The 21,375-nt window shown below is 40.7% G+C and overlaps 1 protein-coding gene across 1 annotated transcript; it reads left to right on the top strand.

Annotated features, from left to right (window-relative positions):
* Positions 1-98: 98 nt before the first annotated feature.
* On the top strand, positions 99-21,278 carry grna (granulin a). The gene is made up of 21 exons (XM_039611011.1): positions 99-192; positions 815-955; positions 1,793-1,930; positions 2,039-2,167; positions 4,181-4,262; positions 4,354-4,460; positions 4,586-4,739; positions 4,866-4,946; positions 9,301-9,398; positions 10,716-11,057; positions 11,756-11,921; positions 12,001-12,098; positions 12,791-13,132; positions 14,863-15,028; positions 15,107-15,204; positions 15,896-16,061; positions 16,141-16,238; positions 16,928-17,233; positions 19,199-19,435; positions 19,553-19,810; positions 20,545-21,278. The coding sequence occupies exons 2-21, from the start codon at positions 815-817 to the stop codon at positions 20,686-20,688; spliced, it is 3,351 nt and encodes a 1,116-aa protein (XP_039466945.1). The 5' UTR covers positions 99-192; the 3' UTR covers positions 20,689-21,278.
* Positions 21,279-21,375: the final 97 nt, after the last annotated feature.

The following is a 21,375-nucleotide window of genomic DNA, read 5'->3' on the forward strand; positions in this document are numbered from 1 at the left end:
TATGAATATTAAAAAACTGATTCATTGAAGAGACAGGGTTAAAAGGTGTACAGCAACATTAAGGCACCTCCTCTCCCTCCCCGTTCGGGGTGTGTTCAAGAGTATGCAGGCTACCACTTGTGTCATTTTGTGGCGAGACTCTTGTGAAACACCTGCTCACAACAGCCCTTCTGTTCATTTTTTTCAACAAAGGTAAGAGCATCAAAAACTTTATTTCGTCTATCATTGCATTTATGCATGTATCGGTGCGGACCTTTTTAAAAGCTGTCTTAAGTTTCACAGACTGTATATTTATCTTAGTGCAATATAAAGAGTTCAGCTGTGTCGCACAGAACTTTCCCGAGAGGCTCGATTTTTGGGATAATTAAGGAATATAAACCAGACGAAAGTGAAAGTGGATTTATTTGATTTTAGACGGTGCATTTGTTTTGCTTGACGATAAAAGAAACGTCTTCAATAAAGTAGAACATCTGGAGGAAGAAAAAAAACACTGTTTTGTCAGAGACAGTATTTGAGCTCAGTGTTTAGACCTGGTTCATCACTTTTATTTGACATTTTCCCTTTAAAACTCGAACCGAGCTGACCAGATAGCCGAGATTCGTTTTTTTGGTGACAGACATGAGGAATATAACAAGACACCACTGACATGACTGCCCGAGCATGGTTATTAAACTCTTTGTGACCTGATATGATCAAGAATGTGTGCAGAATTTTAATGTACAAATATAATTTATTGTGGTGGTCAGTGAAAGAGAGAGCCCCCCTTCCGCCAGTTTCACTTTCCATTTGTGTGCATTTTGCTTTTCCCCTCCAGATGCAGAAGTGGGTTGTGATCTGCTGGGCCGTCCTGGCTGTGGTTGGTGCTGATGTGTGTCCAGATGGAGGGCTGTGTAAAGAAGGGGAAACCTGCTGCAACAGCCCAGAAAACGGTTACGGGTGTTGCCGATATGAAAACGTAAGGCTAGGTGTGATTATACAATCATGCAACTTGAGTGTTCACGACAATGTAATTACATTTATTGTACTGTTTTAATTGGCTTCCTTTTTGCAGTAAGAGTGGAAAAAAACCCCAACAGATATCCATTTGGGTTTATGTTCTGCTAAGAACTCATTTAAACCAAGTTTTGATCTATGGAAGTCTCACAATGTCAAAAAACAAAACAAAAAACAAATGTATAGAAACGTTTCTGAGAGACGTCAGACATCTACAATTATAATCAGAAGAAGTGATTGCTGTTATTGATGAGTTGGTTTACTTAAAACCAGAATCAGACCTGTTGTAAATTATTTTGCTATACGACATTTGTTTAAATCAATAAAAATCTATTAGCTTTATATATTAGTATGAACAGTTTCATTCACACCAACTAAATGCAGTCCTATAGACTAAAAACAGCTCAGCTTATTAGCCATCAAGTATGTAAATATTAAAGAGTAAAATGTGTAGTGTTCACGTCTTCATGGTAACCGGACAAAATCTTCTATAGATTTCTGTTTTAAAATAACTCCAAAAGTGCAAAAGGGAGGAATTACATCCTAACCTATTGAGCAAAGCTGCAGTACGTCACCTTCAGTGTAGGTAAATTGTCCCTTTGTCTATAGTTAAATGTACATGTGAGATAATCCTTCACTTATACTTTAAAGTAAATATAATTATGCAGCGATACTATTCACCCTCAGCTGTGTTTTACTACTTTGAAATCCAGATAGAAGAACGTGCCGCTTTCCGTCAATGTGATAGCTGTTTCAAACTTTGGTAGTCAAAGTGTTTCTACTACTGCTGTCTCCTCAGGCTGAGTGCTGTGATGATCACATCCACTGCTGTCCAGCGGGCACAGTCTGTAATAAAGCCTTATCTGGCTGTATTAATACCACCCTGACCATCCCCTGGGTGAAAAGAACCCCTGCTGATCAGCCCAAACTCTGTAAAGTAAGGGTCATCACACGTTAGCGGTTTTCTGTCACAAAGACAGATTAAACAATCGTGGTGGATTAAAAGAAGTAATGCTGTCCTTTTTCCCACCGTCTGACCACTCAGTCCTTCAGGATGATCAAGGCCTATGAGAGTCAGGAAGACGACAACATCTGCCCCGATCTGTCACGATGCCCTGCTGAGTTTTCCTGTCTGAAGGGTTTGACGAAGTTTGCCTGCTGTCCTCTAACTCAGGTAAGCTAACCACCACAAATAAGACACGCTTCATATACTTAAGTAGCATTGAGTGGAAAAACAAAGTGAGTGATCACACTAATCTTGAATGAAGGAATCTTGAATCTGAGAGGGGATTTCCATACATACACACCGAACAACCACATGATTAAAACTCATTATTCTAATATTGTGCAGCCAAAAGAGCTCTGATCTGAAGGGGTACTCACTCGGGGGTCTCTGAAAGTTTTCACTACCAGGAAATTGGTGGCATTTCGTGACTGGTACATATCAGATTAACTTGCATATGATTACTAAGTAAATGGCAACAAGATGGTTGTCTATTCACTTCACCTGTCAGTAGCTTTGATGTTGTGGATAACAGGTTCACGTATTCTTCGCTAACAGAACTCATTTTCCATATTTTGTCCCCTCGTCATATTTAGTTATTGTCATATTCAGTTTAATGTGGCATATTCATTTCCAGCATCATCTCACTTCCTTTAAAGCTCCCTGTTTGTTACTGTACTTTGGGTACGGCATGTTTAAACATCTTTCACTTCTGTTTTGCATCTCGAATCACACCACTATAACAAAGGTTGGTGCTAAACATCATAGTACAGTTTGGTAAAACTACACCTCCCTTCTCTTTGCTTTTCTAAAGAGTCACTCTAAATAAAGCTTAACATGTTTTTTCTCCACTCCACAAACTGCATTTAAGCTGTTAACAACTCCACCTGCTGTTACAGAACATCCATTAAGAAAGCTATAGATATTTCCCGTACCCACCCCACAGACTCTCGTGGGGAAAAGTAAAAAGATGTCTTTATGTTACTGGGTTACAGTAGGAAGTTGAATCTATTTAAACAACATGCACTTTAGAAGACTTTTGTTTATCATCTTGGGTCTTCTGTTTAAAGGGAAAGCTCTAACGGAAATTGGCTCAGATCTACAAATGCTTTTATTATGTATGACCAAAACTTCAGTATCTTTCACCAGCACCAATGCAACAATTATTTATGTCTCGTCTCACTGTTTTTTTCTGCTTGTATTTTATTTTAATTTCAATTTGGGCCTTTATCTTTTTGAATTTCCAGGTTTATAGCTAAAGGTCTTTCAAGTGATAAACAGCAAAGTCCCTAACCATGTAATCGATGCCGTGAAAAAGACACTTGCACAGTGATAGAGCTTACTTCCTCTCAAAAGAGGATCTTTCTTTGATGCTTTGTTTGCATAGCTGGTTGACCCACTAAGCTGCTACACTTTACCGAGGACAGTCAGTGTCTTGGAATAGATTTTTGCTCTTGTTACAAGTTTAATGTACACTTACCTGCCACTTAGTCAAGCTTTTCACTTCAAAAAGCCAAACCTTCATGTCACATAACATGCTTGTTGTATAATTGCAGTCCCCTCATATAACAAGCACCTTTAGTTACTAACTAAATATCTTTTTGCATCTTGAACTTTGCAAAGAGATGTTTCTCGGAGATTTTGGTACATTGACATGATAACATCAGATTCAGATCCATTCAAAAAGTGCTCTGTTGGACTGAGATTTAGTGACGGTGGAGATCTTTTGAGTATATTGACCTCGTTGTCATGTCAAGAAACTATGTTGAGCTGATCTGAGCTTTGTGGTGTGGTGCGTTAACCGGCTGGAGGCAGCCATCAGAAGTTGGGTATACTGCAGCCATAAAGGGATGGACACGGTCAGCACACAGGCTGTGGCATTTAAAAGATACTCAGTTAGTACTAAAATACACCATGAAAACATCCTCCAAACATCACACCACCACCAGCTTGAACCATTAATATATTAGTAGGATGGCAGCTGAAAAAGTGTACCTAATAAACTGGCTGGAGATTGTAAAAGTGGTCTCTGCTTGCACTAAAACAGCAGCTGGTCGTTTGTTGCTCTTTATTTAACACTGAACCTTTATTCCTCTTTGAATGCTATCATTTACTGCATGAATAGATAAACGGTTCCGATGCTTTTGTTTAATTCATAATTCTTGATTTCCTCACTGCTATCAGGGAATCTCCTGCCCCGATGGCAAACACTGCTGCCCTGAGGGCCACGACTGCAGCTCAGACAGCCGCGCCTGCATCAAAAAAGGTTCAACTCGCCCGCCAAAGTATCATAATTCACTTGTATCACTATTCCTTTTCCTGTTTTGAATTTTGATGTTCATGTGATGTTGTCGCAGAGCTCGTGGTTACAGTTCTGTGCAGCGATGGCGTTTCGGAGTGCCCAGATGGTACCACCTGCTGTGAAACAACAGAAGGCAAATGGGCATGCTGTCCACTACCAAAGGTACAAAATGCTACTCCATACCATGAGTGAGATCATGAATGACAAAAAAGTCAAATTATGGATTTGCATGTCCTGCATTGACGTCCAGTTATCGTGACTTTATGGTGTTTTATCCATGCGAACAGGCCGTGTGCTGCGCTGACAAGATACACTGCTGCTCTGAAGGAACCACATGTGATGTCGAGCATTCCAAATGCATTCACTCTTCTACCAAGAAAGAGATGCCAATGTGGGCAAAGCTCCCTGCCAGAGTGAGAGCAGCTTGGGAAAACCAGAAAGGTCACAAATTTTTATTGACTGTTTTTCTGTGAACGTTAAGCTTACTTCCTTGTTCTCACTAAGTATTTGAAAGTGTGTGTGTGTGTGGTTTTTTTAATCCCGATCTTTGTGTTTTTCTGTTCCCAGAAGTGCCAGCTGAGGCGGTGAATAACACAGGAACAGAAAACGCCCCCAAAGTCACCACAGCCAATCTGCTTCCTCCATCTGGTAAGACAGTAAATGTGTCATCAGTTGCTAAGGCAGCTGCAGGTGAGACTATCCCCATGCAGCAAATAATGTAGAACAATGAGACACTGAAAAAATGCGCATGATTTATCACACGACATATAAAGGTGATTCCATCTCAAGTTTCTGCATCTAAAATGACTGCTGAGAAATTTTAGCTTCATATGTCAAAAGCTTTCCAAGATATTATTTTTTAAAAGCTGACCCAGTTTCTATTAATGAGAAACTATTAATGGGAAATATGTAAAATTTTCACTGGTCTTTCTTACCATCAAAATAGATCAGCATCTGTAATTTGGGACAGTTACTTTGAAAAATGTCTAATTATTAGCTAAAATCTAAAGGAAAACTCCAGCAATCCTGCTATGTCTCATGTTCGAGCACAAACTAATAATATTCAAATTGTAAAAGATTATTGGTGACAATTTCTGAATGATATATATTGAATCTAACAGTACTTAAACTTAAGAAAATGGCCTGGAAGACCATGAGAAGAACCATGAGAATTGATACTGACAGGAAAAACAGCAGTGTGTGTGAGTGTATATATAGAGAGAGAGAGGAAGCGAGAGAGCGATAGCTATAGATATACATAACAATTATTAAAATTATTCATATATAAAATTAGTTTTAATAGATTAGGGTTCAGATTTACCAAGTCTTTGACTTTGTTATATCAATGATCAATGACTGACTTAATGCAGATGTGCCAGTGCGTGCGTTATTAATAGTTCAGGTAAATCTTTTTTTCTTTTTTTTTTACCAGTTACATTATTTCCTGGTATGACAAGACAAATCTGGTGCTGATAGGCAGGTCTGTCCAGCTATACTTGAACGTTGCAACACCCCGTTGGCACAGAATGTTTTTGATTGGCAGTAGTTTTTCCCTTACCTGCTGCTAAGCCTGCTAACTATTACAACATGTTTATAATGCTTGTTCCAAAATATCACTGTAACTCATGAAAAACATGTCAAAATATTACAATGCTGGCAGCCCAGTTTTAACTTTTAATATGATATCGAGGTAAAAGGGGGAGCCGCTGCAACTTCAGAACTTTGTAGTGGAAGTCTTTTGGTGGAACAAGCCGGAACGCTAAGAATAAATAACGCTCAGATACAGATACCTGCTAATGAGAGCTAAGTAACATGCAAATAGAATTTCACACTTTTTGGATGTGCTGTTAATACAAATAACCACACAGCAAGCCACATTTTTATTGTTATGTGTCAATTATTGTGTTTATTAAAAAAAACATACTTGTATGGCAAGTATGGTCAAGAGGTCCAGTTCTGTGAATCAACAGTTTAGCAGTCCTGTCTGCATTCACCAGTCACTCAAATCAGCCACAGCCTAACTTTAAGTTTCAATAAACAATAAATAATCTAAACTCTTACCAGAAGAGCTGAAGCTGTTATAGCTACAAATGGTGGGCCGACATCATATTAAACCCTTTGGGTTATGAACAGGATGTCACTGAAGTTCAAATGCTAGTGAAGACAGATGAGTGAATACTTTTAGCAATATAGTGTATTTCTGGCTTCTGAATTGGCCTCAGCATTACACAGTGGGCAATACATCATTGTTTCCACTGTTAGCATCTACAACATATATGCATCTTCAAATTTATATATTTTTAATGTTTAATGTATTTTTAACGTGATGAATTTTGTTGTAATATCATGGAACAAAAAAACACTGAGGCCGAGGGGCAGAAACCTGATGTACCACATGGTTTGTTTGACAGAACGAACCTGACAGTCAACCTTTTAAAGTACTTGGAAAAAGCAGAAGTTTTGTTTGTAAGAATGGCTTTTGTAGCGTGACATCTAAATTTTTCAGGTATCACTTTATTGGTAAATACTTCCTCATATAACACAGACTGCTCCAAACTGACTCTGATTTGGCTACAAGAGAAAGGAATAGTGGTGAATTCAGCTGTCTTAATACAACAGTGCTTTTGCCTGCGTTACTTCTGCCCAAAACAGCTCTGTTCCTCCTCAGTTCCTGGCAGCTATGAATGGATTATGACTTTATTCAGACAGGAATGACTTATCTTTCCTCCATGAGCCATTCAAATGGTTCACAGTACATTTGCTGTGTTTTGTGGAGCAAGCACAGCAGGACACATTTCTTTGATTAGCTATAACTAGCCTTTACTACGTCCTTCTTCAGACTGACCGCCTCTTCTTCAGTAACACAGAATACACAATGTCTCATATGTCTCAATGTCTCATATTTCCATCATTTGGTGTGAATTCAATGTCATTTACTTTTATTGAGCCTCATCATCACCATCACTATCATGGTCCAACACAAATGACTATCTTGGAGTCATTTAGACAGTTATTGTAAGTGTCCTTGTGTCATAAAGCAGGCTTCTTTAGATCAAGACAGGTATTCAATTCGATGAAACTTTTAGCTCAATTTAATTATATAGCACTGATTCACAACAAAAGTCACCTCAATGTTAGTGAAAAAACTCCAGTTATCAGACAATCCCCTGTGAGGAGCAGGAGATCCACCTGATCCCTCTCTAACTATAAGCTATATTAAAAGTTTTAACAGTAAACAGGGTGTCCGTCCCCTAAATCCAACCTGGGAGCTGGAAAGCTGAAGGTGCTGGCTCCCATTCTACTTTGAAAAACCCTAGGAACCACAAGTAAGCCTGCAGTCTGAAAGTGAAATGCACTATTGGGATAACACAGTCTTATGAGGTGTGGATAAAATATGACAGGCCCTGATCATTCAGGACTTTGTATGTCAGGAGAAACATTTTATATTTAAGTTGCAGTCTTGTAATTGTTTTAGTCTTTTATTTAAATAAAATTAATATGTTTGCAGGTTCGAGTTTTTAAATTCTTAGTCACAGAATGGATATCTTTACTGACAGGTATTTAAATAAAACAAAAATATTTAAAGACGTGTCCCTGGTCTCTGGTAAATTATTCTAGTTTATATATTATATTTAGTTTACTGCAACAACTCAGAATAAATATTTAATTGATTGGGAGGTCTTCATTTTCTTTCATTTGGTTCATGTTCTGCTCCATTTGCTCCCCATCTACATTGATGAGGAGGAGGTAGAAAGGGTAGAAAGCTTTAAGTTCCTCGGAGTCCACATCTCGCCCGACCTTACCTGGTCCACAAACATCTCCCACCAAGTAGGGAAAGCACAACAAAGGCTGTACTTCCTCAGGAAACTACGTCAGGCCCAATTACCCCAAAGACTGCTAGTAAACTTCTACCGCTCCACCATTGAGAGCCTTCTGACTTACTGCTGCACACTCTGGTTCAACTGCTGCACTGCGGAGGACAAGAGGAAACTGCAGCGGGTGGTGAGGGCAGCAGAGCGGGCAATCGGCACTTCACTAACCCCCCTCAGAGACATCTATACTGGCAGACTTCAGCAGAAAGCCAGCATCATCATCAAAGACCCCTTGCACCCTGGACACTCACTTTTTTCCCCCCCTTCCCTCTGGTAAATGCTACAGGTCCATCAGGTCGAAGACAAACAGACTCAACAGAAGTTTTTACCCACAGGCTGTCAAACATGCCCTACCTCCACCCTGATTGGAGGATAACTGCACTGCCAACACTCATGGACATTACACCTTATTTATAAATCGTATTTCTGTTTATACTTCAATGCAACCAACACCCTTACCACTTTAAACTGTATTTATTATAACATTATTTAGTATAGTTCCAACAGCACCCCCCCACTCAATGTGCAATATCACTGATCACACTGCACCTCTCAATGCACCTGCTAGTTAGATGGCATGTATGTGTATGTATATAGATGTAAGCGTGTATGTGGAAATATGTGTGTGTACGCATGTACGGATGCAAATATGTATATATACATATATGTATGTATGTGCGTGTATGTTTGCAGGTGTATGTATAACTTACATATCTTTCTTGTGTAAATGTAAATTTGTCTGTTATTGTGTAAATACTTACGCTATTGTGTACTCCACACACATGGAGAGATGCCAAACTGTCTTTCATTGTTCTTGTAACAGTGACAATAAAAAGCTATTCTATTCTATTCTATTTTTTTATATTACTGCCACCAACTCACTGACAACTGACATTGCTTCATAACACTGCTAGTGGTTATAATATAGTATAATACTATAACATGGAGCTGGAACTGTCATCAATTCTAAATTTGACAAATTTTTACAAAATAGCATGCATATTATATTACTGGTTGTTTTTATCACTGTTATTAAAAATGTAGTTGTAATTTCAAATGATTCATGAGGATGATTATTACCTGCGGTCAGAGGATTTATTTTCCCAAATGTCTGTTTGTCTTTTCACCAGGCAACAATGTTCAATGTGATGACACAACATCCTGTCCTGATGGCAATACCTGCTGTAAAACCAAAGATGGTAGCTGGGGCTGCTGTCCTCTGCCAGAGGTTAGCACTGATACAGTCGGTTTGTGTAATGCTAACAACAACAACAACAACAACAACAACAAAAAATAAAACAGGTTGTTGTATTTCTCGAGATGTCGAACAATAGCTTTAATCTACACTGCATTTAATCTATTTTATTTTTTGTCAACATTTTTAACCAAGCACTCTCTGGCTTGTTAGCACCAGCTCTGTTTGTACTTGAATTTGACTGCATGTGGCTGCCTCTCAACAGTGTCTGTGACTGACTGCACTTCTATCTTTTTGCATAAAAGGCGGTCTGCTGTGACGATCACGAAACCTGCTGCCCAACCGGCACCACCTGTGACACCACCACCGGGTCCTGCAATGGCCCATCAGGCTCAACACCCATGCTAAAGAAGCTGCCTGCGTTTCTTACTGGAGGAAGACCAGTGGAGGAGAAGAAGAAAGAAAAAGAAGGCAGGATTAACTGTGATGCCCACACCAGCTGACCTTAGCCTTTTGGTTTTCACTAAATGTCTGTTTGTCTTTTTTCCAGGCAACAATGTTCAATGTGATGACACAACATCCTGTCCTGATGGCAATACCTGCTGTAAAACCAAAGATGGTAGCTGGGGCTGCTGTCCTCTGCCAGAGGTTAGCACTGTACTGAAATAGGTTTTTACACCACATTTCTCAAAAATACCTTATTAACCCATAAAGAATTCCAAATGTACTCCAAACACAAAACTGTTGTTAATGTAAAGCTCCCCCACTCTGCATGGCTCCATGAAGCTGTCGCCAGGAGCCTGTTAGTTAAAGGAGCTTAACCTGTTGTATGTACTGTAAGTCCTGCATCTTGTACAACAACTGGAGACCACTTAAGTATCACATAAAGAATCATATGAGATCAAAGTTGATTACAGTGACAAAGGTACCGATGCATGCCAGTGCATGTTGTTTAGCTAAGTTACAGCTAGCTGGCGAACTGGTCCCATTATTGACTATTCTTTACACCATCATGGTGACACAGTAGTTTAGTGGTGATTAAACCACTGTCACTGCCACATGTCACAGCAAGGAGCTTTGAACCCTGGCAGACACAGTCGGTTTGTGTAATGCTAACAACAACAGCAACAACAACAACAAAAAATAAAACAGGTTGTTGTATTTCTCGAGATGTCGAACAATAGCTTTAATCTACACTGCATTTAATCTATTTTATTTTTTGTCAACATTTTTAACCAAGCACTCTCTGGCTTGTTAGCACCAGCTCTGTTTGTACTTGAATTTGACTGCATGTGGCTGCCTCTCAACAGTGTCTGTGACTGACTGCACTTCTATCTTTTTGCATAAAAGGCGGTCTGCTGTGATGATCACGAAACCTGCTGCCCAACCGGCACCACCTGTGACACCACCACCGGGTCCTGCAATGGCCCATCAGGCTCAACACCCATGCTAAAGAAGCTGCCTGCGTTTCTTACTGGAGGAAGACCAGTGGAGAGAGAAGAAAAAGAAAAGAAGGCAGGATTAACTGTGATGCCCACACCAGCTGACCTTAGCCTTTTGGTTTTCACTAAATGTCTGTTTGTCTTTTTTCCAGGAAACAATGTTCCATGTGATGACACAACATCCTGTCCTGATGGCAATACCTGCTGTAAAACCAAAGATGGTAGCTGGGGCTGCTGTCCTCTGCCAGAGGTTAGCACTGTACTGAAATAGGTTTTACACCACATTTCTCAAAAATACCTTATTAACCCATAAAGAATTCCAAATGTACTCCAAACACAAAACTGTTGTTAATGTAAAGCTCCCCCACTCTGCATGGCTCCATGAAGCTGTCGCCAGGAGCCTGTTAGTTAAAGGAGCTTAACCTGTTGTATGTACTGTAAGTCCTGCATCTTGTACAACAACTGGAGACCACTTAAGTATCACATAAAGAATCATATGAGATCAAAGTTGATTACAGTGACAAAGGTACCGATGCATGCCAGTGCATGTTGTTTAGCTAAGTTACAGCTAGCTGGCGAACTGGTCCCATTATTGACTATTCTTTACACCATCATGGTGACACAGTAGTGTAGTGGTGATTAAACCACTGTCACTGCCACATGTCACAGCAAGGAGCTTTGAACCCTGGCAGACACAGTCGGTTTGTGTAATGCTAACATCAACAACAACAACAACAAAAAATAAAACAGGTTGTTGTATTTCTCGAGATGTCGAACAATAGCTTTAATCTACACTGCATTTAATCTATTTTATTTTTTGTCAACATTTTTAACCAAGCACTCTCTGGCTTGTTAGCACCAGCTCTGTTTGTACTTGAATTTGACTGCATGTGGCTGCCTCTCAACAGTGTCTGTGACTGACTGCACTTCTATCTTTTTGCATAAAAGGCGGTCTGCTGTGACGATCACGAAACCTGCTGCCCAACCGGCACCACCTGTGACACCACCACCGGGTCCTGCAATGGCCCATCAGGCTCAACACCCATGCTAAAGAAGCTGCCTGCGTTTCTTACAGGAGGAAGACCAGTGGAGGAGAAGAAGAAAGAAAAAGAAGGCAGGATTAACTGTGATGCCCACACCAGCTGACCTTAGCCTTTTGGTTTTCACTAAATGTCTGTTTGTCTTTTCACCAGGTAACAATGTTCAATGTGATGACACAACATCCTGTCCTGATGGCAATACCTGCTGTAAAACCAAAGATGGTAGCTGGGGCTGCTGTCCTCTGCCAGAGGTTAGCACTGTACTGAAATAGGTTTTACACCACATTTCTCAAAAATACCTTATTAACCCATAAAGAATTCCAAATGTACTCCAAACACAAAACTGTTGTTAATGTAAAGCTCCCCCACTCTGCATGGCTCCATGAAGCTGTCGCCAGGAGCCTGTTAGTTAAAGGAGCTTAACCTGTTGTATGTACTGTAAGTCCTGCATCTTGTACAACAACTGGAGACCACTTAAGTATCACATAAAGAATCATATGAGATCAAAGTTGATTACAGTGACAAAGGTACCGATGCATGCCAGTGCATGTTGTTTAGCTAAGTTACAGCTAGCTGGCGAACTGGTCCCATTATTGACTATTCTTTACACCATCATGGTGACACAGTAGTGTAGTGGTGATTAAACCACTGTCACTGCCACATGTCACAGCAAGGAGCTTTGAACCCTGGCAGACACAGTCGGTTTGTGTAATGCTAACAACAACAACAACAAAAAATAAAACAGGTTGTTGTATTTCTCGAGATGTCGAACAATAGCTTTAATCTACACTGCATTTAATCTATTTTATTTTTTGTCAACATTTTTAACCAAGCACTCTCTGGCTTGTTAGCACCAGCTCTGTTTGTACTTGAATTTGACTGCATGTGGCTGCCTCTCAACAGTGTCTGTGACTGACTGCACTTCTATCTTTTTGCATAAAAGGCGGTCTGCTGTGACGATCACGAAACCTGCTGCCCAACCGGCACCACCTGTGACACCACCACCGGGTCCTGCAATGGCCCATCAGGCTCAACACCCATGCTAAAGAAGCTGCCTCGTTTCTTACTGGAGGAAGACCAGTGGAGGAGAAGAAGAAAGAAAAAGAAGGCAGGATTAACTGTGATGCCCACACCAGCTGACCTTAGCCTTTTGGTTTTCACTAAATGTCTGTTTGTCTTTTTTCCAGGTAACAATGTTCCATGTGATGACACAACATCCTGTCCTGATGGCAATACCTGCTGTAAAACCAAAGATGGTAGCTGGGGCTGCTGTCCTCTGCCAGAGGTTAGCACTGTACTGAAATAGGTTTTACACCACATTTCTCAAAAATACCTTATTAACCCATAAAGAATTCCAAATGTACTCCAAACACAAAACTGTTGTTAATGTAAAGCTCCCCCACTCTGCATGGCTCCATGAAGCTGTCGCCAGGAGCCTGTTAGTTAAAGGAGCTTAACCTGTTGTATGTACTGTAAGTCCTGCATCTTGTACAACAACTGGAGACCACTTAAGTATCACATAAAGAATCATATGAGATCAAAGTTGATTACAGTGACAAAGGTACCGATGCATGCCAGTGCATGTTGTTTAGCTAAGTTACAGCTAGCTGGCGAACTGGTCCCATTATTGACTATTCTTTACACCATCATGGTGACACAGTAGTGTAGTGGTGATTAAACCACTGTCACTGCCACATGTCACAGCAAGGAGCTTTGAACCCTGGCAGACACAGTCGGTTTGTGTAATGCTAACAACAACAACAACAAAAATAAAACAGGTTGTTGTATTTCTCGAGATGTCGAACAATAGCTTTAATCTACACTGCATTTAATCTATTTTATTTTTTGTCAACATTTTTAACCAAGCACTCTCTGGCTTGTTAGCACCAGCTCTGTTTGTACTTGAATTTGACTGCATGTGGCTGCCTCTCAACAGTGTCTGTGACTGACTGCACTTCTATCTTTTTGCATAAAAGGCGGTCTGCTGTGACGATCACGAAACCTGCTGCCCAACCGGCACCACCTGTGACACCACCACGGGTCCTGCAATGGCCCATCAGGCTCAACACCCATGCTAAAGAAGCTGCCTGCGTTTCTTACTGGAGGAAGACCAGTGGAGGAGAAGAAGAAAGAAAAAGAAGGCAGGATTAACTGTGATGCCCACACCAGCTGACCTTAGCCTTTTGGTTTTCACTAAATGTCTGTTTGTCTTTTCACCAGGTAACAATGTTCAATGTGATGACACAACATCCTGTCCTGATGGCAATACCTGCTGTAAAACCAAAGATGGTAGCTGGGGCTGCTGTCCTCTGCCAGAGGTTAGCACTGTACTGAAATAGGTTTTACACCACATTTCTCAAAAATACCTTATTAACCCATAAAGAATTCCAAATGTACTCCAAACACAAAACTGTTGTTAATGTAAAGCTCCCCACTCTGCATGGCTCCATGAAGCTGTCGCCAGGAGCCTGTTAGTTAAAGGAGCTTAACCTGTTGTATGTACTGTAAGTCCTGCATCTTGTACAACAACTGGAGACCACTTAAGTATCACATAAAGAATCATATGAGATCAAAGTTGATTACAGTGACAAAGGTACCGATGCATGCCAGTGCATGTTGTTTAGCTAAGTTACAGCTAGCTGGCGAACTGGTCCCATTATTGACTATTCTTTACACCATCATGGTGACACAGTAGTGTAGTGGTGATTAAACCACTGTCACTGCCACATGTCACAGCAAGGAGCTTTGAACCCTGGCAGATACAGTCGGTTTGTGTAATGCTAACAACAACAACAACAACAACAAAAAATAAAACAGGTTGTTGTATTTCTCGAGATGTCGAACAATAGCTTTAATCTACACTGCATTTAATCTATTTTATTTTTTGTCAACATTTTTAACCAAGCACTCTCTGGCTTGTTAGCACCAGCTCTGTTTGTACTTGAATTTGACTGCATGTGGCTGCCTCTCAACAGTGTCTGTGACTGACTGCACTTCTATCTTTTTGCATAAAAGGCGGTCTGCTGTGATGATCACGAAACCTGCTGCCCAACCGGCACCACCTGTGACACCACCACCGGGTCCTGCAATGGCCCATCAGGCTCAACACCCATGCTAAAGAAGCTGCCTGCGTTTCTTACTGGAGGAAGACCAGTGGAGGAGAAGAAGAAAGAAAAAGAAGGCAGGATTAACTGTGATGCCCACACCAGCTGACCTTAGCCTTTTGGTTTTCACTAAATGTCTGTTTGTCTTTTTCCAGGTAACAATGTTCCATGTGATGACACAACATCCTGTCCTGATGGCAATACCTGCTGTAAAACCAAAGATGGTAGCTGGGGCTGCTGTCCTCTGCCAGAGGTTAGCACTGTACTGAAATAGGTTTTTACACCACATTTCTCAAAAATACCTTATTAACCCATAAAGAATTCCAAATGTACTCCAAACACAAAACTGTTGTTAATGTAAAGCTCCCCACTCTGCATGGCTCCATGAAGCTGTCGCCAGGAGCCTGTTAGTTAAAGGAGCTTAACCTGTTGTATGTACTGTAAGTCCTGCATCTTGTACAACAACTGGAGACCACTTAAGTATCACATAAAGAATCATATGAGATCAAAGTTGATTACAGTGACAAAGGTACCGATGCATGCCAGTGCATGTTGTTTAGCTAAGTTACAGCTAGCTGGCGAACTGGTCCCATTATTGACTATTCTTTACACCATCATGGTGACACAGTAGTGTAGTGGTGATTAAACCACTGTCACTGCCACATGTCACAGCAAGGAGCTTTGAACCCTGGCAGACACAGTCGGTTTGTGTAATGCTAACAACAACAACAACAAAAATAAAACAGGTTGTTGTATTTCTCGAGATGTCGAACAATAGCTTTAATCTACACTGCATTTAATCTATTTTATTTTTTGTCAACATTTTTAACCAAGCACTCTCTGGCTTGTTAGCACCAGCTCTGTTTGTACTTGAATTTGACTGCATGTGGCTGCCTCTCAACAGTGTCTGTGACTGACTGCACTTCTATCTTTTTGCATAAAAGGCGGTCTGCTGTGACGATCACGAAACCTGCTGCCCAACCGGCACCACCTGTGACACCACCACCGGGTCCTGCAATGGCCCATCAGGCTCAACACCCATGCTAAAGAAGCTGCCTGCGTTTCTTACTGGAGGAAGACCAGTGGAGGAGAAGAAGAAAGAAAAAGAAGGCAGGATTAACTGTGATGCCCACACCAGCTGACCTTAGCCTTTTGGTTTTCACTAAATGTCTGTTTGTCTTTTTTCCAGGAAACAATGTTCCATGTGATGACACAACATCCTGTCCTGATGGCAATACCTGCTGTAAAACCAAAGATGGTAGCTGGGGCTGCTGTCCTCTGCCAGAGGTTAGCACTGTACTGAAATAGGTTTTACACCACATTTCCCAAAAATACCTTATTAACCCATAAAGAATTCCAAATGTACTCCAAACACAAAACTGTTGTTAATGTAAAGCTCCCCACTCTGCATGGCTCCATGAAGCTGTCGCCAGGAGCCTGTTAGTTAAAGGAGCTTAACCTGTTGTATGTACTGTAAGTCCTGCATCTTGTACAACAACTGGAGACCACTTAAGTATCACATAAAGAATCATATGAGATCAAAGTTGATTACAGTGACAAAAGTACCGATGCATGCCAGTGCATGTTGTTTAGCTAAGTTACAGCTAGCTGGCGAACTGGTCCCATTATTGACTATTCTTTACACCATCATGGTGACACAGTAGTGTAGTGGTGATTAAACCACTGTCACTGCCACATGTCACAGCAAGGAGCTTTGAACCCTGGCAGACACAGTCGGTTTGTGTAATGCTAACAACAACAACAACAAAAATAAAACAGGTTGTTGTATTTCTCGAGATGTCGAACAATAGCTTTAATCTACACTGCATTTAATCTATTTTATTTTTGTCAACATTTTTAACCAAGCACTCTCTGGCTTGTTAGCACCAGCTCTGTTTGTACTTGAATTTGACTGCATGTGGCTGCCTCTCAACAGTGTCTGTGACTGACTGCACTTCTATCTTTTTGCATAAAAGGCGGTCTGCTGTGACGATCACGAAACCTGCTGCCCAACCGGCACCACCTGTGACACCACCACCGGGTCCTGCAATGGCCCATCAGGCTCAACACCCATGCTAAAGAAGCTGCCTGCGTTTCTTACTGGAGCACCTACTACAGTGCAGCCTACAACTGAGAGTCCAACAACAAGCTCTAAACCAGAGGAGGAGGAGAAAGAAGAAGAAGGCATGATTAACTGTGATGCCCACACCAGCTGCCCTCAGTCGACCACATGCTGCTACATGAAGAAGTTGGAGAAGTGGGGCTGCTGCCCGCTGCCTGAGGTGAGCTCCGCTTCTTCACAGCATCACTGACCTCCAGTGAATCTTCTATCTCTTATTAAACATCATTATGCAGCAGCCCAGCAGCGTATTAGTCACCATTTAAATTTATAATGACAGGATGACATACAAAAAGCTTAAATCAGAGTATCAATAAGGTTTTCATATTCATGTTCATTTTACTATCTTTTCTAAAATGGTTGCTTTCATTGGCAGTCCCTGGAAAAGTCAACATTAACGTCACTATTACTACTACTTTTCATCATAACAACCCTTACACATATGTGTCGGATCTATGAGTCATACTCACACTCCTGATATATACGGCAGTGTTTTGGAAGAGAATGGAAATTTGTACGTCTGGATTTTTTTTTTCACACAACACACAATCGAGGCAGTTGACATCAACTATGAGCACTAACTAGTCCACAAGCACTGATCAAACACATTGTGTGAATAAGTTGCACAGTACAGTACAGAGTTTCATTTGCAGAGCTGCTGTCATTTAACCCTCCAATATACAAGCAAATGCTATTCTGCTCTAACTTCAGGTGTCACACAAATTATTTGTGCCACTCCAAAAAATAATTTCTGTCCACTATAAGACAAAGGAATGCATCACTGATACCTGCAGGCCTGACTGCAGGTGTATAACTCCTCCTGTTTTTTCCACCTGGAGACAGCATTTACACTGCTGTCTGCCTTTGGTGGCTTTTTGGCAGCACCTGTGACATTCAGCAGTCACCTCATTGTTCTGACACACAAAACAAAACTATCCACTACACTACACTTTAACTGCACACTTGAAACACACTAAATGTCACAAATCTCTCACATCTCAAAACTCGTTTTCTCCCTCTTTCTTTCGTTCGCTCGCCATCCTCATTCCCAAAGGCTCCCCCTCTTCCTAAACAACGAAATGCCACATGGTACCGTATAATTTTTTGATCAGGCTACATGCTACATTTTTCCATCAATGGGAAAGGGGTGTTTTTTAATTTATTTTCTCTTCTTTTTTGAGAAAACGCTGTTTTTACTGTTTCTTCCCGCTGTAAACATAAACGATGATAGTATTCAGGAAAAAAGATCATGCATATTTTTATCATGACTTTGGTTTTACGTGGCCTATCAACACAATTGAAAAACTGGTATATGGCATCTTGTTGCTATGTCATCTTAAATTGGTCATGTGATTGGTTTACCATCACTCCTTTAATCTTCCTCAGCCAGTCAGCAGCACTTGTGCAATTGTTTCGCCCTCTTCTAGCTCCCGGTAAGCTGAAGACAGCTTCAACCATCTGTGTGTTGAAAAATAGTAACACGTCTGCATCGCATTTTTTGTTAGTAATGGTAACAGCGTTGTAACGATAGAAATAGTAATTAGTTAGATTACTAGTTACTGAAAAAAGCAACAGCGTTTATTTTGACGCCGTTTACTCCCATCGCTGCTCATTTTAGACTATGTGGTGAGAGGTGGGGGGCACACAGATCACTGAGCAGTTTTTAGCCCAGCTGAGATTTGTCATTTCTAAAACTTCCTTTGAAGCTTATGAAAGAAAAACCTGCCGCCCACACTGCAGTCACGGGAGATGTTAACTGTGACTATATGTCACCTGTTCATCAAGCCCCAAAAAAAGCACAACTAGACATCATCTTTAGTCCTAATTTGCATGGTGATATCCCGTTTTCTTGTTTCACATCTTTTCTCATATTCCTGTTGAGAACTGGTGACTTTACCAGCTTACAGGCCACAGTCACTCAAATGAACTCGAATGAACTTTCTTTTGGTTGCCACTTTGAGTTTATAATAGTCATTTATAAACTGATGTGTCTTTAAATTTGTAGAATAGAATTTCAGCATCTTCTTCAGACTCTCTATAACCTTTATATATATACCAATGAAAAAAGAAGTGAAACAGCAGAATTGATGATGTGAAAGCCACCGCTCATGCTTTCACTTCTCTCCAGGCGGTGTGCTGTGAGGATGGGAGTCACTGCTGTCCTAAACAGTATAAATGTGACAATAGCCGCACGTCATGCATAAAAGGGGAAGTGGTGATTCCGTGGTACACCAAGATTCCAGCCATTACCAGCGACAAGGTCGAGCCCTCCTCTGTCCAGTGCGAAGGTGCAAACCAGTGTCCTGAACAAACCACCTGCTGCAAGCTGTTCACAGGCGAGTGGGGTTGCTGTCCACTCAAAAATGTAAGTGATCAGTGAAAGGAGCATGAAAATATCATATACTCTGGTAGCCGTCTCATCAGGTCAGGCTTTGCCTATGCAAACTGGGGACTATAATTTGCACCAACTTTGTGTCTGCAGGCTGTTTGCTGTCCAGATAAGGAGCACTGTTGCCCGCAGGGTTACACCTGTGACGTCTTATCCAGATCCTGCCAGAAGCTCATCATGATGCAGCTGGAGAGAGTCCCACTGACACCGGTGTATCTACTTGAGCCTGAACCCCAGCTCAGCCCAACAAAGCACAAAGACATCAAGTGCGATGACAAGACCAGTTGCGGAGATGATGAAACCTGCTGCAGGACTTCTGCCACTTCCTGGGGCTGCTGTCCATCTCCTAACGTATGATTTACAGAAATGAGTCCTGTTTCCTTCCTCCTGATTTATTTTAACTGTCAGACTTAGCTAAGAACAGTCAGTAAGCCAAGGGCTCCAAAATTTTTCATATGCTTACCTCAGAAAAGGGAGGCTGCTATTTCGAGATCACTCCTGGAAAGTCCAGTTTTAGGTCAGCAGATGAAAGTAATTTTACTTCACATTCATAGTAGTATTTCCACATTTTTCTACTATATACAGTACTTCTCTACATTTCAGTTCCATCCTTCAATGAAATTATAACCCTTTACACAGTTAGGTTAACTTTTACCAGAGTGCATGGAGAAACTCGACCATTTTACCATCTAAATTAGTTCGAAACATATATTCCACTGCTTGAGATTCAAAATGAGCTCCATTGTAAACAAACTAGTAGGTCAAACCACTGCTGACATGATTAGGTTTTAAACTAATATGTTATATAATAAAGTAGGCCTCTAAACAGAGCCATAAGGAGGACTTTGCTATTTTAAAAAAGTTGGTGGTAATACTGTTATGTTTTTGTGTAATACTAAAAGGAAATCTGTACTTACATTGCAGCATGTTTTTTTAAAATGCCTTTAAAAGAACCACAGCATCTGAATTGTGAGGTTTTGTGCCGATGCTGTATAAAAGGGGGAGCTTGTAGGAGTTAAGTTAACCATCCAGTTTTTTTTCCACCTCCAGTTTAACAGACTATCCTCCCTCTGTCCTCCCTCTAGGCGGTGTGCTGCAGCGACATGAAACACTGCTGCCCGACCGGGTACACCTGCACCGAAGAAGGCTCCTGCATCCAGAACTCCAAGCTTTACTGGCCCAACTGGCACGTGTTCCTCGCCAACAAAAAAAGAGCCCTAATTGTGTGAAAACACCACCTCTAAACTGTTACTAGTTTTAGTTTTTGCATGTAATGCACTAATGGAGAAAGAATTCTACATTAATTTCAAAAGGCTTTGTTTTTAAATGACACTTTGAAAACGATTTGCACCTCAGTTACTAAGATGTTTGCAATCCTGAAGATGAAAGTTTCAGTCTGAATGCACCTAATTATATAGATGACCGTGTGACTAATGTATTTAAGGAGTTATCTTTGTTGTTCTAAGTACACTCAGTTTGTCATTTGAAACTCTACTCCATCCACAATAGAAGACAGTCGAAGCACTCCACTTGTCAGTCATCAAGACTTGCTGCAGCTGCCTTCTGTTAAAAAGGTCATTTCTTTATCAATAATAATCAATCTAAGCCTGATTCAATATCTTTCATTATTCTGAACATTCACTCTGATCATTGATTTTGTGGCGTAATTACTCATTAAATCTTGGGTTCATAATTTTGTGCATTGGATTAGTAATCTGTGTTAATGAGGCAAAGGTGAAGAAATTCATGCTTGGGCCATCTTACCCTGTCAAACTGTCACATTATCCATTAAATCAATAAAAGAGAAGTGACATTATTAAAGCTTGTCCAGTCACTTATTATGGTTTATTAGGAAGGTTTGTGACAAAAGAAAATGCAGTTTATGAATGCTGTTATATTTATTTTACCGTGCTGAT

This window comes from Oreochromis aureus, linkage group 4 (genome assembly GCF_013358895.1).
Source record: "Oreochromis aureus strain Israel breed Guangdong linkage group 4, ZZ_aureus, whole genome shotgun sequence".
Lineage (NCBI taxonomy): Eukaryota > Metazoa > Chordata > Actinopteri > Cichliformes > Cichlidae > Oreochromis > Oreochromis aureus.

Bases quoted from the DNA above. Each gene is read 5' to 3' on its own strand.
- grna (XM_039611011.1), top strand. From the start codon at position 815: ATGCAGAAGTGGGTTGTGATCTGCTGGGCCGTCCTGGCTGTGGTTGGT. The intron at 16,062-16,140 runs GCAGGATTAACT...TCTTTTTTCCAG, and splicing joins GAAGAAGAAAGAAAAAGAAG to GAAACAATGTTCCATGTGAT. The intron at 16,239-16,927 runs GTTAGCACTGTA...TTTGCATAAAAG, and splicing joins GCTGCTGTCCTCTGCCAGAG to GCGGTCTGCTGTGACGATCA.